The sequence below is a fragment of the Pogona vitticeps genome, chromosome 1 (assembly GCF_051106095.1).
Source record: "Pogona vitticeps strain Pit_001003342236 chromosome 1, PviZW2.1, whole genome shotgun sequence".
Lineage (NCBI taxonomy): Eukaryota > Metazoa > Chordata > Lepidosauria > Squamata > Agamidae > Pogona > Pogona vitticeps.
This window is the reverse complement of record NC_135783.1, coordinates 131,463,639-131,480,721: the sequence shown is the minus strand read 5'-3', so window position 1 is coordinate 131,480,721 and position 17,083 is coordinate 131,463,639. Positions and strand designations below refer to the sequence as shown.

At 46.3% G+C, this 17,083-nt stretch overlaps 2 protein-coding genes across 5 annotated transcripts in view; one reads left to right on the top strand and one right to left on the bottom strand.

The window, feature by feature from the left end:
* LOC144587799 (uncharacterized) overlaps positions 1 to 17,083 on the top strand; it is an 887,030-nt gene that overhangs the window by 655,960 nt on the left and 213,987 nt on the right. The gene's annotated exons all lie outside the window — the stretch shown is intronic.
* The window catches only part of COLEC11 (collectin subfamily member 11), a 38,113-nt gene that overhangs the window by 16,078 nt on the left and 4,952 nt on the right, over positions 1 to 17,083 (bottom strand). For 2 of the 4 annotated variants that reach the window (XM_020782597.3, XM_020782598.3), the window contains exon 2: positions 9,169 to 9,318. The exons of 1 other annotated variant lie outside the window; for it this stretch is intronic. In XM_020782597.3, the coding sequence (XP_020638256.1) occupies positions 9,169 to 9,298 (130 nt within the window). In that variant the 5' untranslated portion in view covers positions 9,299 to 9,318. Of the gene's footprint in view, positions 1 to 9,168; positions 9,319 to 16,938; positions 17,068 to 17,083 lie in introns of those variants that run through there. One more of the 4 variants, XM_073001125.2, reaches the window with a different exon arrangement.

The following is a 17,083-nucleotide window of genomic DNA, read 5'->3' as shown; positions in this document are numbered from 1 at the left end:
CAGGGAAGTCCCGTGATGGTAGATTGACCTTAAGGAAAATAGGTTTTTCTACAGATCCATGTTCCAGGCATGAGCATTATGGACTGACAATGTCGCCTCAGCCTGAGAGAACACACTCTCACTGGGCATATGTGTTGGCGGGCAAGACAGCAGTCCCATTGCCACCATGGCCAGACCTCCCCGAACAGATTCCTTCTGTCAAGAACCACCAGGATCAGGGAGGCCTGCTCTAACCACTGCCTGTCTTGGTGTGGGTGAAACCAGGAGGGCCATATGGCTGGGGGAAACTCCCTGCTCAGCACCCTCCCAATACTTTAGTCTTACCCTATTAAGAAGTCTTATGACGCCGTGGTTAAACTGCAGTACTGCAGAAGACTTTTTGTGACCTGAGTTCGATCCCAATGGGCTCAAGTAGCTGTCTCAAGGCTGCTTCAGCCTTCCATCCTTCTGAGGTCAGTTAATTGAGTATCAAGCTCACTGGGGGGGGGGAGATGTGTAGCCTGCATAATTAAATATATACCCAGGTATATACTGGAGCCACAAAATGCAGCATCCATACCAGAATCAAAGAACATGAGAGACGCTGCGGACTAAAACAACTGGAAAAATCGGCAGTAGCTGAACATGCCCTGAAACAAGCTGGGCACGGCGTTCTATTTCAAAATACTGAAGTACTGGAGAACACCAGCAATCATTATGTTAGATTGCACAGGGAAGCCATTGAAATCCACAAACACCAACAGAGCTTCAACAAAAAAGAAGAAAGTTTAAAACTCAAGAAAGCCTGGCTCCCAGCACTGAAAAATACAGCCTGCAAAAGTCAATGAACTCTACCCAACCACAAGGGCCAGTGATCATTCCACACAAAAGACCAGCTAACGACACTCATCAATCACAGTGATAGATAATCTCTCCCCCTTATCACAACAATACACGCACAACAAAAAACACGCTGATCACCATAATCACACAATCTTCTGAACAGGACAAAAGGTGATCCCATAGCTATAAATACTCAACTAACCAAGCAAACTGCACCAGAGTCCAGCAGAGTTCTGACTCCTGTCCTCTGAAGATGCCGGCCACAGAGACTGGCAAAACATTAGGAAGAAAAACCTTCAGAACACAGCCAAACAACCCAGAAAACCCACAACAACCATCGAATCCCGGCCGTGAAAGCCTTCAAGAATACAAATCAATTAAATACTTGAGCCAGGAACAATACAGAGTAAACACATTGCTGGATTCTTCCTGCTCTGTGTGACCCTTCAGTGCCTGCCAGACTTTCTTCACTAGCTGCTGGTGCTGCATGTGATGGAACGATGTCTGCCAATACGCCCCTAACCGCACCCCCGTTGCTGCTTAATATCCATTGCCTGCTGTTAAATTTGGGTGTCCAAGAGGGTTTGCTAGAACATACTCCTCCTCCTTGCACAAGAAGGCAAAATTTTGCTTGCTGACCAGGGCCACCACTTCATGCTGGGAAAAACACTGAATCTCCCATCCACCTAGACTCTCCCCTCATTATAACCCCCCTTTACGCCAATCAAGCCCTGGAACACTGAGCTCACCTACCTAAGGATGACTGTCTACCTGCTAAGGACCTGTGTCACACTCTCAAAGGTTTGGAGGACATGTGCCACTTGACCCATATATGCATAAATACAGAATCTGTTAAATTAATATATCTATCTCTCTATAAAAAAATGTTATTCCCCTGCATGATTTACCCCAGAGGGGCCTATACCTAATATATTTTCCTGCTGATTTATAATGTACTGTATTAATCTATGAATCTACAAGTCCTAAATCTTATTGCTTAATAAAGTCAACAATACACAACGATATGTAGAGAAAGTTAATGTAAGTTGAGGGTTCAGAAAAGGACACAAACTGCTGCAGTGCAGGCTTGCACCAGCGCATATCCTAATAAGAAATGCTCGGGGAATTCATAAGCATTTATGCCCAAACTTCAAATGGAAAAAAACAATGTGAAAAAATACCTTCTGGTGTCTGTGCCTGCTTCTAGATGTCATTGGTGCAGATAGACATCTTTTGCAGGTTTTGCTTTCACCAGAGTCCTTCTCCCTTAGGAAGCTCATGGACACGCCAATCAATTATCATTACTGCTCGGGGCTATCAAATTTGAATTTGGATATATCCAGAAATGGCATTATTCGGTGAATTCCAAATAACAATAAAGCTGCCCGGTCTTACTTTCGTTAGTTTCCTTCAGCTAGTCCAGCATATAAAGTGATCTCTAGCCTTAAGAACTATAAAGTTTCCCATTGTTTCCATCCACAGAGGAGCTTGTATGCTCAGACAAGGATCGAAACAGATCTGGGTTTACTGTGAGGATCTGCATTTCTTTTCTTTTTCTTTTTTAAAGATGAAGGACTAAACGTTTCTAGTCTTCTTGCTGCCAGCAAATCTATGAACAGCTCTGGGTGCAGTCTAACACCATTGTGTCATCTGATAAATCCTGTTTAAACATTCTCTATACCTTCCATTACAACTGATGGCACAGTGTAGAGACTACGAGGGAGTTAAGATCAAGCCTCCTCCACTCTGTGATCTCAAATGTGTGCATGGGGTTTTTTTTTGGGGGGGGGAGTTGCCGTAAGGTAAATGTCACCCCTTCGCATGGGTTTTGGAGTGCAGAAAACAGATATGCCTTAGTGGTGGTTCTGACAAGAATGCCCAAGTACTGTTTCCTTTATGTGAATGCTGCCTCAGTGGCAGGGCTATTGCAGATGCTCCCTTGTTAAATGAAGCAATAACAGCAAAGGTGCTTCACCTGCTGACAGCCCCCAGAAAAAGAAATATGGTTGCTCCACAGTTGTTGTTTAGTCGTTAAGTCGTGTCCAACTCTTCGTGGCCCCATGGACCAGAGCACGCCAGGCCCTCCTGTCTTCCACTGCCTCCCGGAGTTTGATCAAATTCATGTTGGTCGCTTCGATGACACTGTCCAGCCATCTCGTCCTCTGTCGTCCCCTTCTCCTCTTGCCTTCACACTTTCCCAACATCAGGGTCTTAGTACTGCTTCCATAGTACTAACACTCAAATCTTCACAAAAACAAAGGACGTGAGCTGGATTTCAGCCAACAGATGAAAGTCTCACTACCTCATTAGCTCTCTTCTACGCTAGCCGGCTACCCCCCTGACAGTTTAGATCAGGCACTGATGGCTTTTTAGAGATTTTACATTAGCTGCGGCCTTCACAGGCCATTTTGTGCTTCACTGAGTTTCTTCATCAATCTCCCTCACCATTATGATAATAGCTTCTAATTAGATAGGATATGCAGAAGCATGGACAGATTTGGGACATTTCCCCCCCTTCAGGCTTCCATTTTTTGTTTTATATCTCTGTGATCCTGATTACTTGATTAGAAAAAGAGAGAGAAATTATTACTGGAACTCATTAAACGGGAAAAAGTACATAGTAAACAACCATAATTCTTAGCTTTTATGTGACATATTCTAAGGAAGAAAATTTGGCGGAATGCATGTGGATTGTTCATGAGGTTGTTCATCTAGCGTATATTTCGATTTTTAAAACAGGGAAAGGAAGGTGGAGAATTTGGCATGCATTCCTTAAGATCAAAAACAACATCAGAAAGACTGATGCCCCCCATCTACCTTATTTACACTCTGACTGATAGATAATTCCTTTATGTAAGCACAAAAAATAATCGTAAAGATAAAAAGCCATGGCAACATATGACAACCCTTTCCAAGGTTTTCTAGGTATAGAATGCTCCAAAGTGGTTTACCCTTCCCTTCTCCTGGGACACTCTGGAACTATGCAGCTTGCCCAAGGCTACGCAGGCTGGCTCTTCTCCTGGACAGCACACTGGGGAATGGAGTTCCCAGCCTCTGGTTCTGACTCACTGAGTTATGTAGCCAGATAGGGACACACTTTATTTACTCTAATAAAACATAGGGACCAACATTAGTATGACGTGCCATTTTATTTTTTGAAAAGTGGCATTCCAGAATGGAAAGGCAGCCACAAGCAAGTTCAGAAGCATGCTCACCACATTTCAAAACCTGGCAACAGAAAAGAAGGGAATCAAGTTTTGCTGCCCTTCATAAGATGTGAGGACTGAGCATGCCCTATTTGTCGTGACAAAAGCTAGCAGCCACACTGCACAGAGCCACCTTCTCCTGTCTTCGCCCTTCACCAGCAGAAGAGCTGTCATCCAGGGGTATGGACCATTTTTCTTCACAGGGCAAATACAGAAGGTTTATTAGTTGTATTGCTACGTTTATATGCTGCCTTCCCTCTGACAAGGTCAATGTGGTTCTTCGCCTTGCTTTGTCCTCACAACAGCCCTACAAGGTGTTTTAGGCTGAACGCTAGCAGAGTGTCTCTACTGCCAATGGGGCAGCGAATCCACTCTGGTCTAAGTTACAGAAGCTATTCAACATGCTGAGTCCTACCCCCAAAATAGGTCCAGCATTTTTTGTAGTTCCTTTGAAGTTCAGAACAAAACCCAAAATGGATTGATCACTCTACAGACATCAAGGCCATCAGCCTCCAGAGCTGGAAAAAAAGAGTGACTGTCATAAGGCTACCCAAAGAGTTCCATGGCTCAGTAGGGGCTGGATCCTGGATCCGGGCTTTCCGAGTGCCAACCCAGCCCCATATAACTAGTGCACACAACTCTGACAGCGGCATGGCAGTACAAGGGATAACAAGGTGGCAATTAAGATGAAGAAGAATGCAGGTTGGCAGGAGCTCAGACAAGCGACGGGAGCTCACTCCATCGCGTGGATTCAATCTTACAACTGCTGGCCTTCTGACCTTGCAGCACAGAGGCTTCTGCGGTTTAACCCACAGCGCCACCACGTCCCTATTTCATGGTAAATGGACAACTCTAAATCACAGTAATGATTCTAAAGAGACTTTATCAAGGTTTGGGTGAAACAAACAAACAAAAAAGGTAATAGCTGATTACCTGTTAAGTTGAAGGCTTAACAGGTGATCAAAGTGACACTTCCATCTCAAATATATAATAAAGGTCTAAAAATTCTAAACCATTCACAAAACATCTGTTCATCAATTAATGCAACAAGAGTGAGTAAGCAGTGGCAGGTGTCATTCTAAGCCAGGGAACAAAGCAGCTAATATAAATATCAGGTGGAAAAAAACTCTTTGAGACCCTCCCCCTCCTTCAGTTCTATGTGCTGTTCCATCCAAACTGGACAAAGTCTTGAGAAAATGTGAAATGTTTGTTCTATTTCTGGGATAGTTCTTTTTCTAGAACTGGGGATTTTGGTGGGTACTAAGCTTGCAGTCATAAGAAATGTCTCAGAATCAGATCAATATGCAGGCAAGGGAGAGGGCTCACATTGAGTTGTGTCCTGTGCCCTCTGTATTGTGACCATTTAGAGCCTTCCGGAAGCCATGCCTGATATTCTGGCTGCATTCAAGACTCTGAATGAGGAAGCAGCAAAGTTTTAGAAAGGCCAGTTTTCATACAGGCATAATCAATTTGTAAAAGGAATCTTTCACAATGTGTTTTAGTCAAAGCGGCTCACAAAAACAAAGAAATGCAATCATTAGAGTTACTGTGACAATACATCATAACAAACTCAATTACAATTCAGTTAAAACATGTGATAGCGTAGTTTAGAGAATGTAAATCATTTAACTATTGGTAGAGAGTCACCATAGGTAATAAAAATAAGGAGTCCTGTCTGCTACCTTAAGGATTAAAAAACTTATAGCATGGGCTTTTATTTATTTATTTATTTGATTTTTACCCCACCCCTCTAGACCATGTCTACTCGGGGCGGCTTACAAAATAAAACAAAACAGTATAAAAATATATAAAATCATAAAATTACAAATTTCAATTTAAAACAATTAATTTAAAGAGAGGATTACCAAAATGGAATAGCAAAGAAAGAAAAAAAAAGAGAGAAAGACTTAATTGACTGGAGGGAAGGCCTTCTTGAATAACCAAGTTTTTAACTGGCTTTTAAAAACACCCAGCAAGGGTGCCAGCCGAATTTCTGTTGGGAGGGCATTCCACAGGCGAGGAGCCACCGCCGAGAAGGCCCGGTTTCTTGTTTTTTCCTTCCGGGCCTCCCTCGGCGTCAGACCCCTCAGCCGCCCCTGCTGGCTATGTCGAGTGATTCGGGTAGATCTGGGTGGAGAAGACAATCTGCCAAATATTGAGGTCCCAAACCGTTTAGGGCTTTATATGTAAGCATTAGCACTTTGAAGTCAACACGGAAACGGATGGGCAACCAGTGCAAAGCAGCCAGAGTGGGGGAGATATGCTGGTGTTTTCTCACCCCACTGAGAAGCCTGGCTGCCGCATTCTGGACCATCTGAAGTTTCCGCGTCAGCCTCAAAGGCAGCCCTACGAAGAGTGCATTACAATGATCTAATCTTGAGATTACGAGCACGTGGACTAGAGTAGTGAGGGCCCCCCGATCAAGATATGGTCGCAGCTGGGCAATCCACCATAGATGAAAATAGGCGGAATGGGCCACGGACGCCACCTGGGTTTCCATGGTAAGTGCCGGGTCCAGATGTATTCCCAAGCTGCGAACCTCATTCTTTGCGGCAAGGGTTGTCCCTCCAAAGGAGAGGGAGTCACCTATGCCGCTGACGGAAGGGCCGCCCACCCTCAAGACCTCCGTCTTGTCCGGGTTCAGCCTCAATCCATTTGACTGCATCCATTCCAGTACGGTGTCCAGGCAGCGCTGGAGGGACCGGACGGCATCCACTGAAGTTGGTGTAAAGGAGATGTAGAGCTGTGTGTCATCAGCATACTGATGACACGATGCCCCACACCCCCTGATGACCCTGCCCAGCGGCCTCATATAGATATTAAACAGCATTGGGGAGATGATCGACCCCTGTGGAACCCCACAATTGAGATTCCACAGGGCCGAGACCCTCTCCCCAAGCTGTACTCTCTGGGGGCGGTCCTCCAGGAAGGAGCGGAGCCAGGCAAGTGCCAGGCCACCGACTCCCAACTCAGAGAGCCTCCCCAGGAGGATACCGTGGTCGACGGTATCAAAGGCAGCTGAGATGTCGAGAAGGACCAACAAGGACATGTTGCCCCCATCGGCCTCCCTCAACAGGTCATCCAACAGTGCGACCAGTGCCGTCTCTGTACCATAGCGCGGCCTGAAGCCCAACTAAAATGGGTCCAGAGCATTGGTTTCGTCCAAAAGCGCCTGAAGCTGATCTGCCACCACCCTCTCAACCACTTTGCTGAGGAAGGAAACATTGGCGACGGGCCTATAATTGCCAGTTTTGTCCGCCGCCAAATTTGGTTTCTTCCTAATGGGCCTAATGAGTGTCTCCTTGAGGGCGAGGGGGACCTTGCCCTCCTGGAGAGACCCATTAATTATTGCAGTGGCCCATTCAGTTGTTACCGGCCTGGCTGCTTTGATTAGCCAGGCCGGGCAAGGGTCGAGAGAAGAGGTGGTGGCCCAACAGCGATCAAGCACCTTGCCCACCAAATCTGGTGTTACAGGCTGAAAGGAGTCGAGAATAACCGGGCAGGACGGAGCGCTGGACATCTCAGCTCGATCCATTGTATTTAAAAAAGGAGAAAGGTCATGGCGGATGGCCTCCACTTTGGATTTTAAAAACGCTGCAAACTGGTCAGGTGAGATGCTAGTGGGAGGCCCTTCACCCTGACCAATTCCGGATAGATCGTGAACTATACGGAAAAGTTCCGCCTGCTGGTTGGAAGCTTCACTTATCCGGTCAGCGAGGTAAGATCTTCTAGCAGCCTTTACCTTGGCTAGGTAACGGTTAGTTGCAATCCTGACAGCTATTTTACTATAGTCCGTCGGTTTCTTTCTCCAAGCACACTCTAGCCGTCTCCTTATTCGCTTCATCGCTCGTAGATCCTGACTATACCAGGGTCCTGGCCGAGCTCTGCTCCTGAGAGGGCGTTTGGGTGCGATCGTGTCAACAGCCCTAGTAGCGGCGGAAAACCAACCATCGACCAGAGCTTCGACAGGAGCGCCAGACAGTTCTGCTGGAATCCCTCTCATGGTATCCTGAAAACCAACTGGATCCAGTAACCTTCAAGGGCGGACCATCAAAATAGATCCATGCTCCCTCCAAGGGGAGAGCGCCATTGTGAGGTTACATTTTATTAGGTAATGGTCTGACCATGGCAAGGGGACTGACACAAGGTCAGTCACCATCAGACCACGCTCATTACACTCGGTGGAAAAAACCAAGTCGAGCATATGGCCGCCCATGTGCGTGGGGCCGTTGACATGTTGGGATAAGTTCAAGGAAGCCATGGTTTCCAAGAACTCAAGAGCTGGACCGGATACCTCCGCCTCCGCATGGATGTTGAAGTCACCCAGGACCAGAAGTCTCAGGGACTCCAACAGTGCCACGGAGATGAAGTCCACCAGCTCCGGTAGGGAGGTGGCTGAGTCACGGGGAGCGCGGTAACCCAGCAAGATCCCAATACCATCCCTAGCCCCAATCCGCACATGAAGGGCCTCCAGACCTGGCTTCACAACCGAGGAGCGCCTAGTAACCTCTAATGATTTTCTATAAAACAATGGCAACTCCTTCCCCCCCGCCCCTCCAGTCTGCCCTGGTGCTGGACTGCATAACCTGGAGGGCAGGAAAGGGTCAGAGGAACCCCTCCTTCCCCACCCATCCAGGTCTCAGTTATGCACGCCAGGTCTGCATCCTCCTCCAGAATAAGGTCTTGAATAAGCTGGGATTTATTGGATACAGACCTGGCATTTTTGTGGACACCTTGGGCTTTTTATCAGATGGATATAGCCTATGATCCTGTAACAATGCATGAGGCAAGATCCTATTTTGAGCAAACCGCTCATACTATGATCATGGCACAAGTGGTTTGACTTTAATGGAACTTGTGCAAGGTGGCCTCTAGGGCTCCCTCTGCACAAGTATAACTTGGCTATTCTTTAGAGGGGATCTCATCTTGTGTAAGGGCAATGCAGGAAATCCAGCATCATGGTAGTGGCGAGGGTTTCTGTTTTGCTCGTACACAATAGGATTCCAGCCTTCGTCTTTAAGGTGGCACAAGATCATAGAGAGGGCCACAACAGATTCACGCCCCTACCCCTTTGGAATCATACATAGCAAACAAGAATACTGGCATCTTCCTTAGTTGTAGGGAGAGATTTAGCCATTACCTTTGAGGCCTGGAACCAGAATCTGGACAGAGCAGGATTCTTCTGCAAGATGCTGAGCATATCCAGATCTCAACAGAGACAGGAAGGCAAGGCTAATTACAGAGGCAAAGAAAACCAGATCACTCTTCATAATGAGCTTGTCCCTTACTCCTAAAGGAAGGAATGAATAAACAGTTAATAGGAATTCCAGCAACTTCAATCATCTGAGGCAGTGTGCAGGCTTCTACAAATGCAATAGTCAAGTGCCTCCTACCTTGCAGTTTATTAAAGAAACCTTATACAGGTGAAAAGCATGAAAGAGCATCTACAGAATTTTTTTCTGCCATTCGGTAATTTTTGCAGGTCAGCTCTACTAAGCATTCTTCACCTTCATCTGAGTGAGACTTTGGAAGGCAAAAAAGGAGATTATCTCAAACTTCCAAATTGTAACTAGCCATTCTGCTCCTTTGCCCAAAATAAGCTCAGACTCTCGGATGAGATGAAATGGAAGGCAAAGGTTACAGAGAACTCAGGGTCTCCAGGGGAAGAAGAAGAAGAAGAAGAGCGGGAACTCATGATCACAGGCCACCAACCCAAGAAGAAACTCTCCAGGCTGCATTGATCTGGAGGAAGAGGTTGGCATCCAGGCTCCAAGACCAATCAATGCCTGCGGTGGGAGAGGTCAGCTCACAGTTCCCCTCTGATCCCCTTGAGAGGCCCCTGACGCGAATTTTCAAAACCACTGGGAGAGTTCAACTAAGGGGAAAGAAAGCCGTTTCAGAAGAGATCCCAAGTACAAACAGATGGGCGGCCGGGGGGGGGGAGAGATACCCTACTAAAAGACCAAATAAGGCTGCTTTTCCACTCAGTGCCTTGTCAAGCAGCAGAAGAAAACAAGGGGGCAAGACTGTCCTGATTTGGAAATGCAAAATAAGTACATAACCCAGGAGCGTACAGATGGTTTCTAGTGACCTCCACTGAGTTCTATGGGACAAAGCATCCAACCAAAGAATGGAGGTTGGATCCACAGGGAGGACCAGAAGGGCCATCACTCTTTTTACTATCCCCTGGATTTATTTTTCTTTTCTTTCAAACAATGCCAGATTATGCCATTTACCTGCTACACAATATTGCTGTGGACTGTCTTCCAGCAGGTACAACTATAGGGGGAGCAATACCTCCGTAAACAATAATTTCAGTCCTTATGTTCTTACCATTTCAATAACATAAAGCGTCAGAGTTTCGAAATACAGTTTGGATAGCCAAAGTGTGGGGTGGGGTGCGGCAAAGTTAACTTGTCATATACTGCAGAAAACTCAAAAACTAATGGTCTGGCTTATCTTAAATACCCCACATTGCAGACAAGAGAAATTTCAATACTTGCCTACTGCATGAACAAACAAGGTTGAAAAGCAAACACTTGAAATTAAAGAGTCAAAATATAACAGTCATTGCATCATGTAGTGGCCACCATCCTGTTTGTGGTGGCATCAAGTTACACCAGCATAAATCTGCCAGGTGTTACACCAGGCAATAGGGACTCACACAATCAAATTGCACAATCAGTTGTGTGTCCCTGCATGGCCAATTATGCAATATGCTGGGAGAAGTGCTTCAGGAATAGTACATCCGCTTCGGTGCTAGCGCAATTGTCATGCACAAAACTTTGAATTCTGTGTATGTAATTGCACAAAAGGATTTTACCCTTGTTGCTGATCCTGTGAGTGAGGGAGCACACAAACACAGGTGTGCCTATGCATCTTTTCTAAGCACCAGCAGCAGCAACCTTCATTAGACTTACCAGAATAAAACAAGAGAGGAAACAGAACAAAACATCACAGGTGTCTGTGATCCATGGACTTTACAGCACAGTAGAATTAGAAGTATGCAAACGCAAAGGTTCCCCTTGACAATTTGTCCAGGCGTGTCCGACTCTAGGGGGCGGTGCCCATCCCCATTTCCAAGCTGTAGAGCCAGCATTGGAACATAGACAGTTTTTGTGGTCACGTGGCCAGTGCGACTAGACACAGAACGCCGTGACCTTCCCACCGAGGTGGTACCTATTTATGTACTCGCATTTACATGCTTTCAAACTGCTCCGTTGGCAGGAGCTGGGACAAGCAACGGGAGTTCACTCCATTGCATGGATTAGAACTACTGATCTTTCGACCTTGCAGCCCAGAGGCTCTACAGCAGGGGTCTCAAACTCAATTTACCTGGGGGCCGCTGGAGGTAGAGTCTGGGTGAGGCTGGGCCGCATCAGATTTTCCGCCAAGCGGAGCAAGAGCCCCGAGGAAGCCGCCCAGGAGTTTCCTTAGCCCGGCTGGGGCTCCGAGGAGGAGGGGCGCACGAGCCCTCGTCGCCAGCCACAACCCCCTCCAGCTCCTTCATTATCACCACCAGCAGCAGGACGAAGAAGCAGAGAAGGGAGGGAATGCCGGCGACTGCGTACCCGGGTGGGCACAACATAATTTTTTTTTTAAACCCTCACAGAATTACGTGGCCAAAGGAGAAAAGCCCCCATCGGTACCTGCGAAATTAAACAGAATGGGCCACCCCCACAGGTGCATGCGCGCACACAAACATACACACACACGGAGGTCCAGCAACTTTCATCTGAAGGTCCCCCCCTCAAAAAAAAGGCACACTCAGCAGCAGCAGCTATCCCCACCAGGACAGGAGCAAACTGCGAGGTGAGCCCAGAGAGCCTCCAGAGCCACGGCAGCTGAAGCAGGATGAAGAGGAGGAGGAGGAGGAGGAGGAAGCACCGCTGGGTGCTGAGGCGGCCGCTGGCCGGGCTGGTGCTGGGGGTGCTGAGAAAGAAAGAGAGCCAGAGAGCTGGTTCCCTGGAAGAAGCGGCGGCGGCAGCCGCCGCTGCTGTTGGCGGCTTGGAGGCGCTCTTTGAAGATGGGCCGGGAGTGAGCTCCGCTCTCAGGCATCACGTGGCAGCAGCTTGGGCGCTCAGGGGAAAGGGCCGGCAGCACGCCTCACTCACCAACTCTCCCCCAAGACAGCGCCTCTTGCACCCTCCATGTGGAACTGCAGCCTGTCAGTCGGCAGACAGGAGGGCGGGCTGGCAGGCTGCAGTTCCGGATGGAGGGTGCAAGAGGCGCTGTCTTGGGAGAGAGCTGGCGAGCGAGGCGAGGCTTTTTTTGACTCTTGACAGCAGAGTACGTGTGGGCGCTTCGGGGGCAGGCAAGGCAGGGCCACAAACTATCATCCGGCGGGCCACATATAGCCCCCGAGCCGCATGTTTGAGACCCCTGCTCTACAGTTTAACCCGCAACGTCACCATATCCCTAATTAGAAGTACAGTGGTGCCTCACTTAACGGGGGCATTTCGGGTCATCCGGCGGCCATTTTGGAACCGCCAATCAGCTGATCGGCGGCTCCAAAATGGCCGCCGGACGCGAAAACATCGCTGGAGGGGTAAGTTTGGACGCTTATTGGAACGCATTAAACTAAGTTTAATGCGTTCCAATAGGCTTTCCTTGCCCATACAGCGATGTTTTCACATAGCGAAGGTTAATCCGGAACGGATTAACCTCGCTATACGGGGCACCACTGTATACCCAATTATAAAATGGATAAGCATACTTGGAGAAACAAGATTCATCTGTGTACCCAAAATATGAACAAGAAAACAAACAAAAAGGCTACTGCTGAAAGGGACAAAAATGCCTGCCGAAATGAACAGATGGGAGCACTAATCTTGGCAGGTAGGAGAGGGATTGGTGTATCAAAACCCAAAGCCACCACTCTTATTTTGGATGCCCAGTTCTTTGATCTGAAATTTCTTTGGTCTGTACTGCATGCAAGTCCTGTGAGGGTGACAGCTAATTCCTGATAAAACTTTGAATGTGGTAAGGCCTGCACTCTGCCACTCAGTTCTCAAGACCGAACTTTGATTTAAAGTCTTGATTTGACATATTACTTAACTTTTAAATCCCTTTCCAAATGCTTTTGTATGGAAAGCAGTGCTACTATCCTTGCAAGATTGCTAGACTTTTTATAATTTGAATCCAACAAGTAATTGAATAATCGGATAATTGAAGTAGAATCACCATGAGTGTCCGCTAGTGTCCCGTAGTGACTGGTGCCTAAGATGTTGGGTCAGGTAACAGGCAGCATGTTGACAGAAGATGGATGGCAAGAAGCAACTTCCACCCTTTCTGCATTGGTGTTATACCAACCAGCTGCTGCCTCCTCTTACAGCCAAACTATGCATTGTAGATAGCCCATAATTACAAGAGGGAATTCCTTAACAGCTGAAAGTGTTTGGAGCTTTTCTCCCTTCACACAGGTTGAGATATAGATATGCTGACAAAAGAAGCAGGGACCTTAGCTATCATATTGGTTTTTTTTCCTCATAGCCCTTTCTAACCAAGGTAGCTGCTCTCTACAGTGGCTCCGAGTTTGAATCTAGAAATGGAGAGGTTACAATCTCTGGCGTTATTGTGACAGTCTTTTAATCACATTCTCAAAGGGGTGTCCCACAAAAATAGTAGGGCCTAAGTGGCTCACATACTTGCAGGAATGTCGGCAAGTCTTTGGTTTGCATCCCAAATCTGAGTTTGAGTCTTCGGTACCGTGTCCCAAGTCCCTATCGAAAAATAAGATTCCCCCCCCCCAAAAAAAGGGAGGGATGGATTGGTTCCAAGAAATGAGTTGAATCCGAGTCATTAAAAAAAGCACGCATTGAGTGCCTGGTGCAACTTAAGTCTGCCTTGACAGGATGTCCTGCAACTGGAGTCTCCATCCCTGCATACTTGGATGTGGCCCAGTCACAAGTGTTTGTTGTGGAATTGTACAAAAGCCCCCCCCCCCGCGGCTGCATTTAGATGCCAGCAGGTAGGCAGACTTCAAGACTGTTGGGTTTATGGGGTGTGTGTGCTGAATTCCTGAATTCCTTTTGAGCTCAGCCATGTGCTTTGAGCACCCAAGCTGAAGAGACCTCTCAGTCCTTCCCCTCAAAAATCCTCTTGTCACTACAGTATTTCCCTCCCAGATTTCTCCAGTATAATTTGGTGCATGGAAGGGTGAGAGAGTGTCTTCTTTCTCTTGTTAAAGAAAGTCAGAAGTTGTTCTCCGTCCACTGCAAATTAACCAAAGATACATCAGTAAATTCTGATCTGCTTTTTGCCCATCCCTGATTTAGACAATTCTCTCACATGCACAGGAGCTGCTCATGAATATACTGTATAAAAATGGCTTGGGAAATATCCAAAGGCTATCTCAGGAGCCATCTAGGACTGAGAAATGGTTCTACTGTAAGGCGCCACTTACTGAGTTGTGCAAAGTCTTGAAAGGTTTTATGTAATCAGGCTGGTTTCCAGTTTAACTATGAAGAGTACGCTCTTCCTTCCCACTTCTCCCTACTTTGGTTTCTACAATGTATTAATCCCATTAATTTTTTTTGTTGGGAATAATGATAACAAAGGGGATCGAGTTGCAGGTTGTACATTTAAAATGACATAAGGGCCTACAAAATCAAACTCTTCAAAAATGTACCTTCTCGGTTTTCATTTTCCATGCCCTCCCTCTCTTCTACCATTCCCTTTCTTCGCCACACAACTTATTCATGTGGCTTTCCTTTCCTTTCCCAGGGCCAACACTACCATTGGGCAAAGTGAGGGACCTGTGTCAGGCAGCAGATAATTTGGTATCATGAAATAAATGGCAACAGACTGTTCATTGCTTCTTTTGCAACGTCCATAGTCTAGTAAGCTTGGGAGCTTTCCAAACAGACTCTGAGCAATTAATATAGAATCCATCTGTGTGATCCACAGAGACCACAGAGGAGAAACAGGATTTTCTGCCTGCGATGTCAATAGGATTTGTTTGGCTTTCTTGGGTACTTTAGGGCAAGTGGAGTGCCATTCACTGGTCTACCTCAGAAAACATTGTCTTGGGCCACCTCTGTTATTTTTCTCTACTTTCATACTCCTCACACCCAGCCTTCTTCTTTCTCCACATGATTCTTTCCCATGTTCTCCCTTCTTTCGCCAATGTACCATTAACTGTATTGGTATCCCTTAGCTTTTATCTCCCAACCTTATACCACAACAGAATCCCTCTCCCACTGCCAAGATTGTTCCCCCTTTTAATTTCTTTCACCATCCCTCATGTACTTTTTCAGCTTTGGCCTTCTCCCCAGCCCACCTCTACTCTTTCCAGGCCATTCGTTGCCTCCTTTGCATTGCTATAAGCTTTCCTACAAGCAGAGCTTGGTTTAAGGATTAATTTCAGGTGTCCATAGAAAAGTATATCTCCAGGAAACCTTCCAATGGTAGGGAAAATAGTATTTATTTATTTATTTATTTATTTGATTTATACCCCGCCCATCTGGTCTAAAAGACCACTCTAGGCGGCTTCCAATATAGTAAAAACAGTGAAATAATACAAAAAATACAAACAATTACATAAATCATATTGTAATAAACAGAATACAACAATAGAATAGAAAATACATAAGGAGGGAATAAACAGAAAAGTCAGATATTACGGTAACTGGAGGGAAGGCCTGAATGTATAGCCATGTTTTTAATTGACTTTTAAAAGTGTCCAAAGTGGGGGCCGCGCAGATCTCAGGAGGGAGACGCGAGGAGCCACCGCCGAGAAGGCCCGGTTTCATGTCCTTTAGTAGGAAAATAGTACACCACAACTGAGAGGGAGTGCTTCTCCTTGGTATGGCATATTTACAACCAGCAGCCACTCACTAGAGGCAGGGCTTAAAGCTCAGAGACAAGATCTCAGGCTAGAATAAGCAGTATGATTTCTCTATTTACTATTGCCTGAAGAAAAGCTGGAAGGAAGAAGACAGCAACAAAGGAAAAGCCTTCCTCATCTCATGCTTCCCTCTAGCCCCCCCCCCATTCTAGCCTACGAAAGTCTCCATGACCCCTCTCCATTTTGTAAACTTTTATCCCCATGGACATTCCAATTCTTTCCTTCAGCACCTTGGCCAATATCACTGCATTCGTGCCATTCATTTTAAAAGGTCTGCTCTAAGTAGGATTGTGCTATGTGCCATCAAGTCACAACAAACCAATGGCACCCTTAATTTGCTTCCAACCCTAATAAGGGTTTTCAAGGTATGTGACCTATTTAAGGTGGCTTTACAAGTGCTATCCTCCCCACCCTGTGAGTTGTTATGATCAAGTGGGGATTTGAACTCAGGGTCTCCTGAGCCTTAGCCCATCATTCTGTCCACTAGACCAGTGGTTCTTAACCTTTGTTACTCAGATGCTTTTGAACTGCAACTCCCAGAAACCCCAGTCAGCATAGCTGGTGGTGAAGGCTTCTGGGAGTTGCAGTCCAAAACTCCTGAGTAACCCAAGGTTAAGAACCAGTGCACTAGACCACATCGAGTGTCATAAGTAGGATCACTCTTGCATTTTTGCAATATAAAACTTTTCATTCCTCAGCCGCATGAGGAAGACTCACCATTTCTGCAATGATAGAAGGCAGTTCTGAGGGTTGGGAAGAGTGCATTTAGCATCCTAGTGCTATTCATCAAAATCAGTTAGCTAATCACAACAAAGAATGATACTTTTATCTCCTTCCCCCCCCCCAACAACTTCCCACTCCATGATCACTTCATGCTCCCCACAGTCTGCTGAGAGATACTCATTTGTAAACACCCTGCGGCATGTCTGCTATTTTAAAACTGCTGAAACCAAAGCCAGAAAAACATAACAGTATACTACCCTGAAAGAAGAAAAAGAGTTGAAATCCATTCTGATGTTTAATATCTGATAAAATATAGAGATATGAATGATTCCTTCGTACCGGTCACAAAATCTAAACATCTGCTGTCGGGAACAGGAGGATCCGCACTTTGTTTTCAACCAATTCCATTAGAAAAGAATATTCTGCAGTTGTTGATCCCACATAAAAGCGGTCGCTCGTGTTCCACATTTCCCCGGAGGGAAGG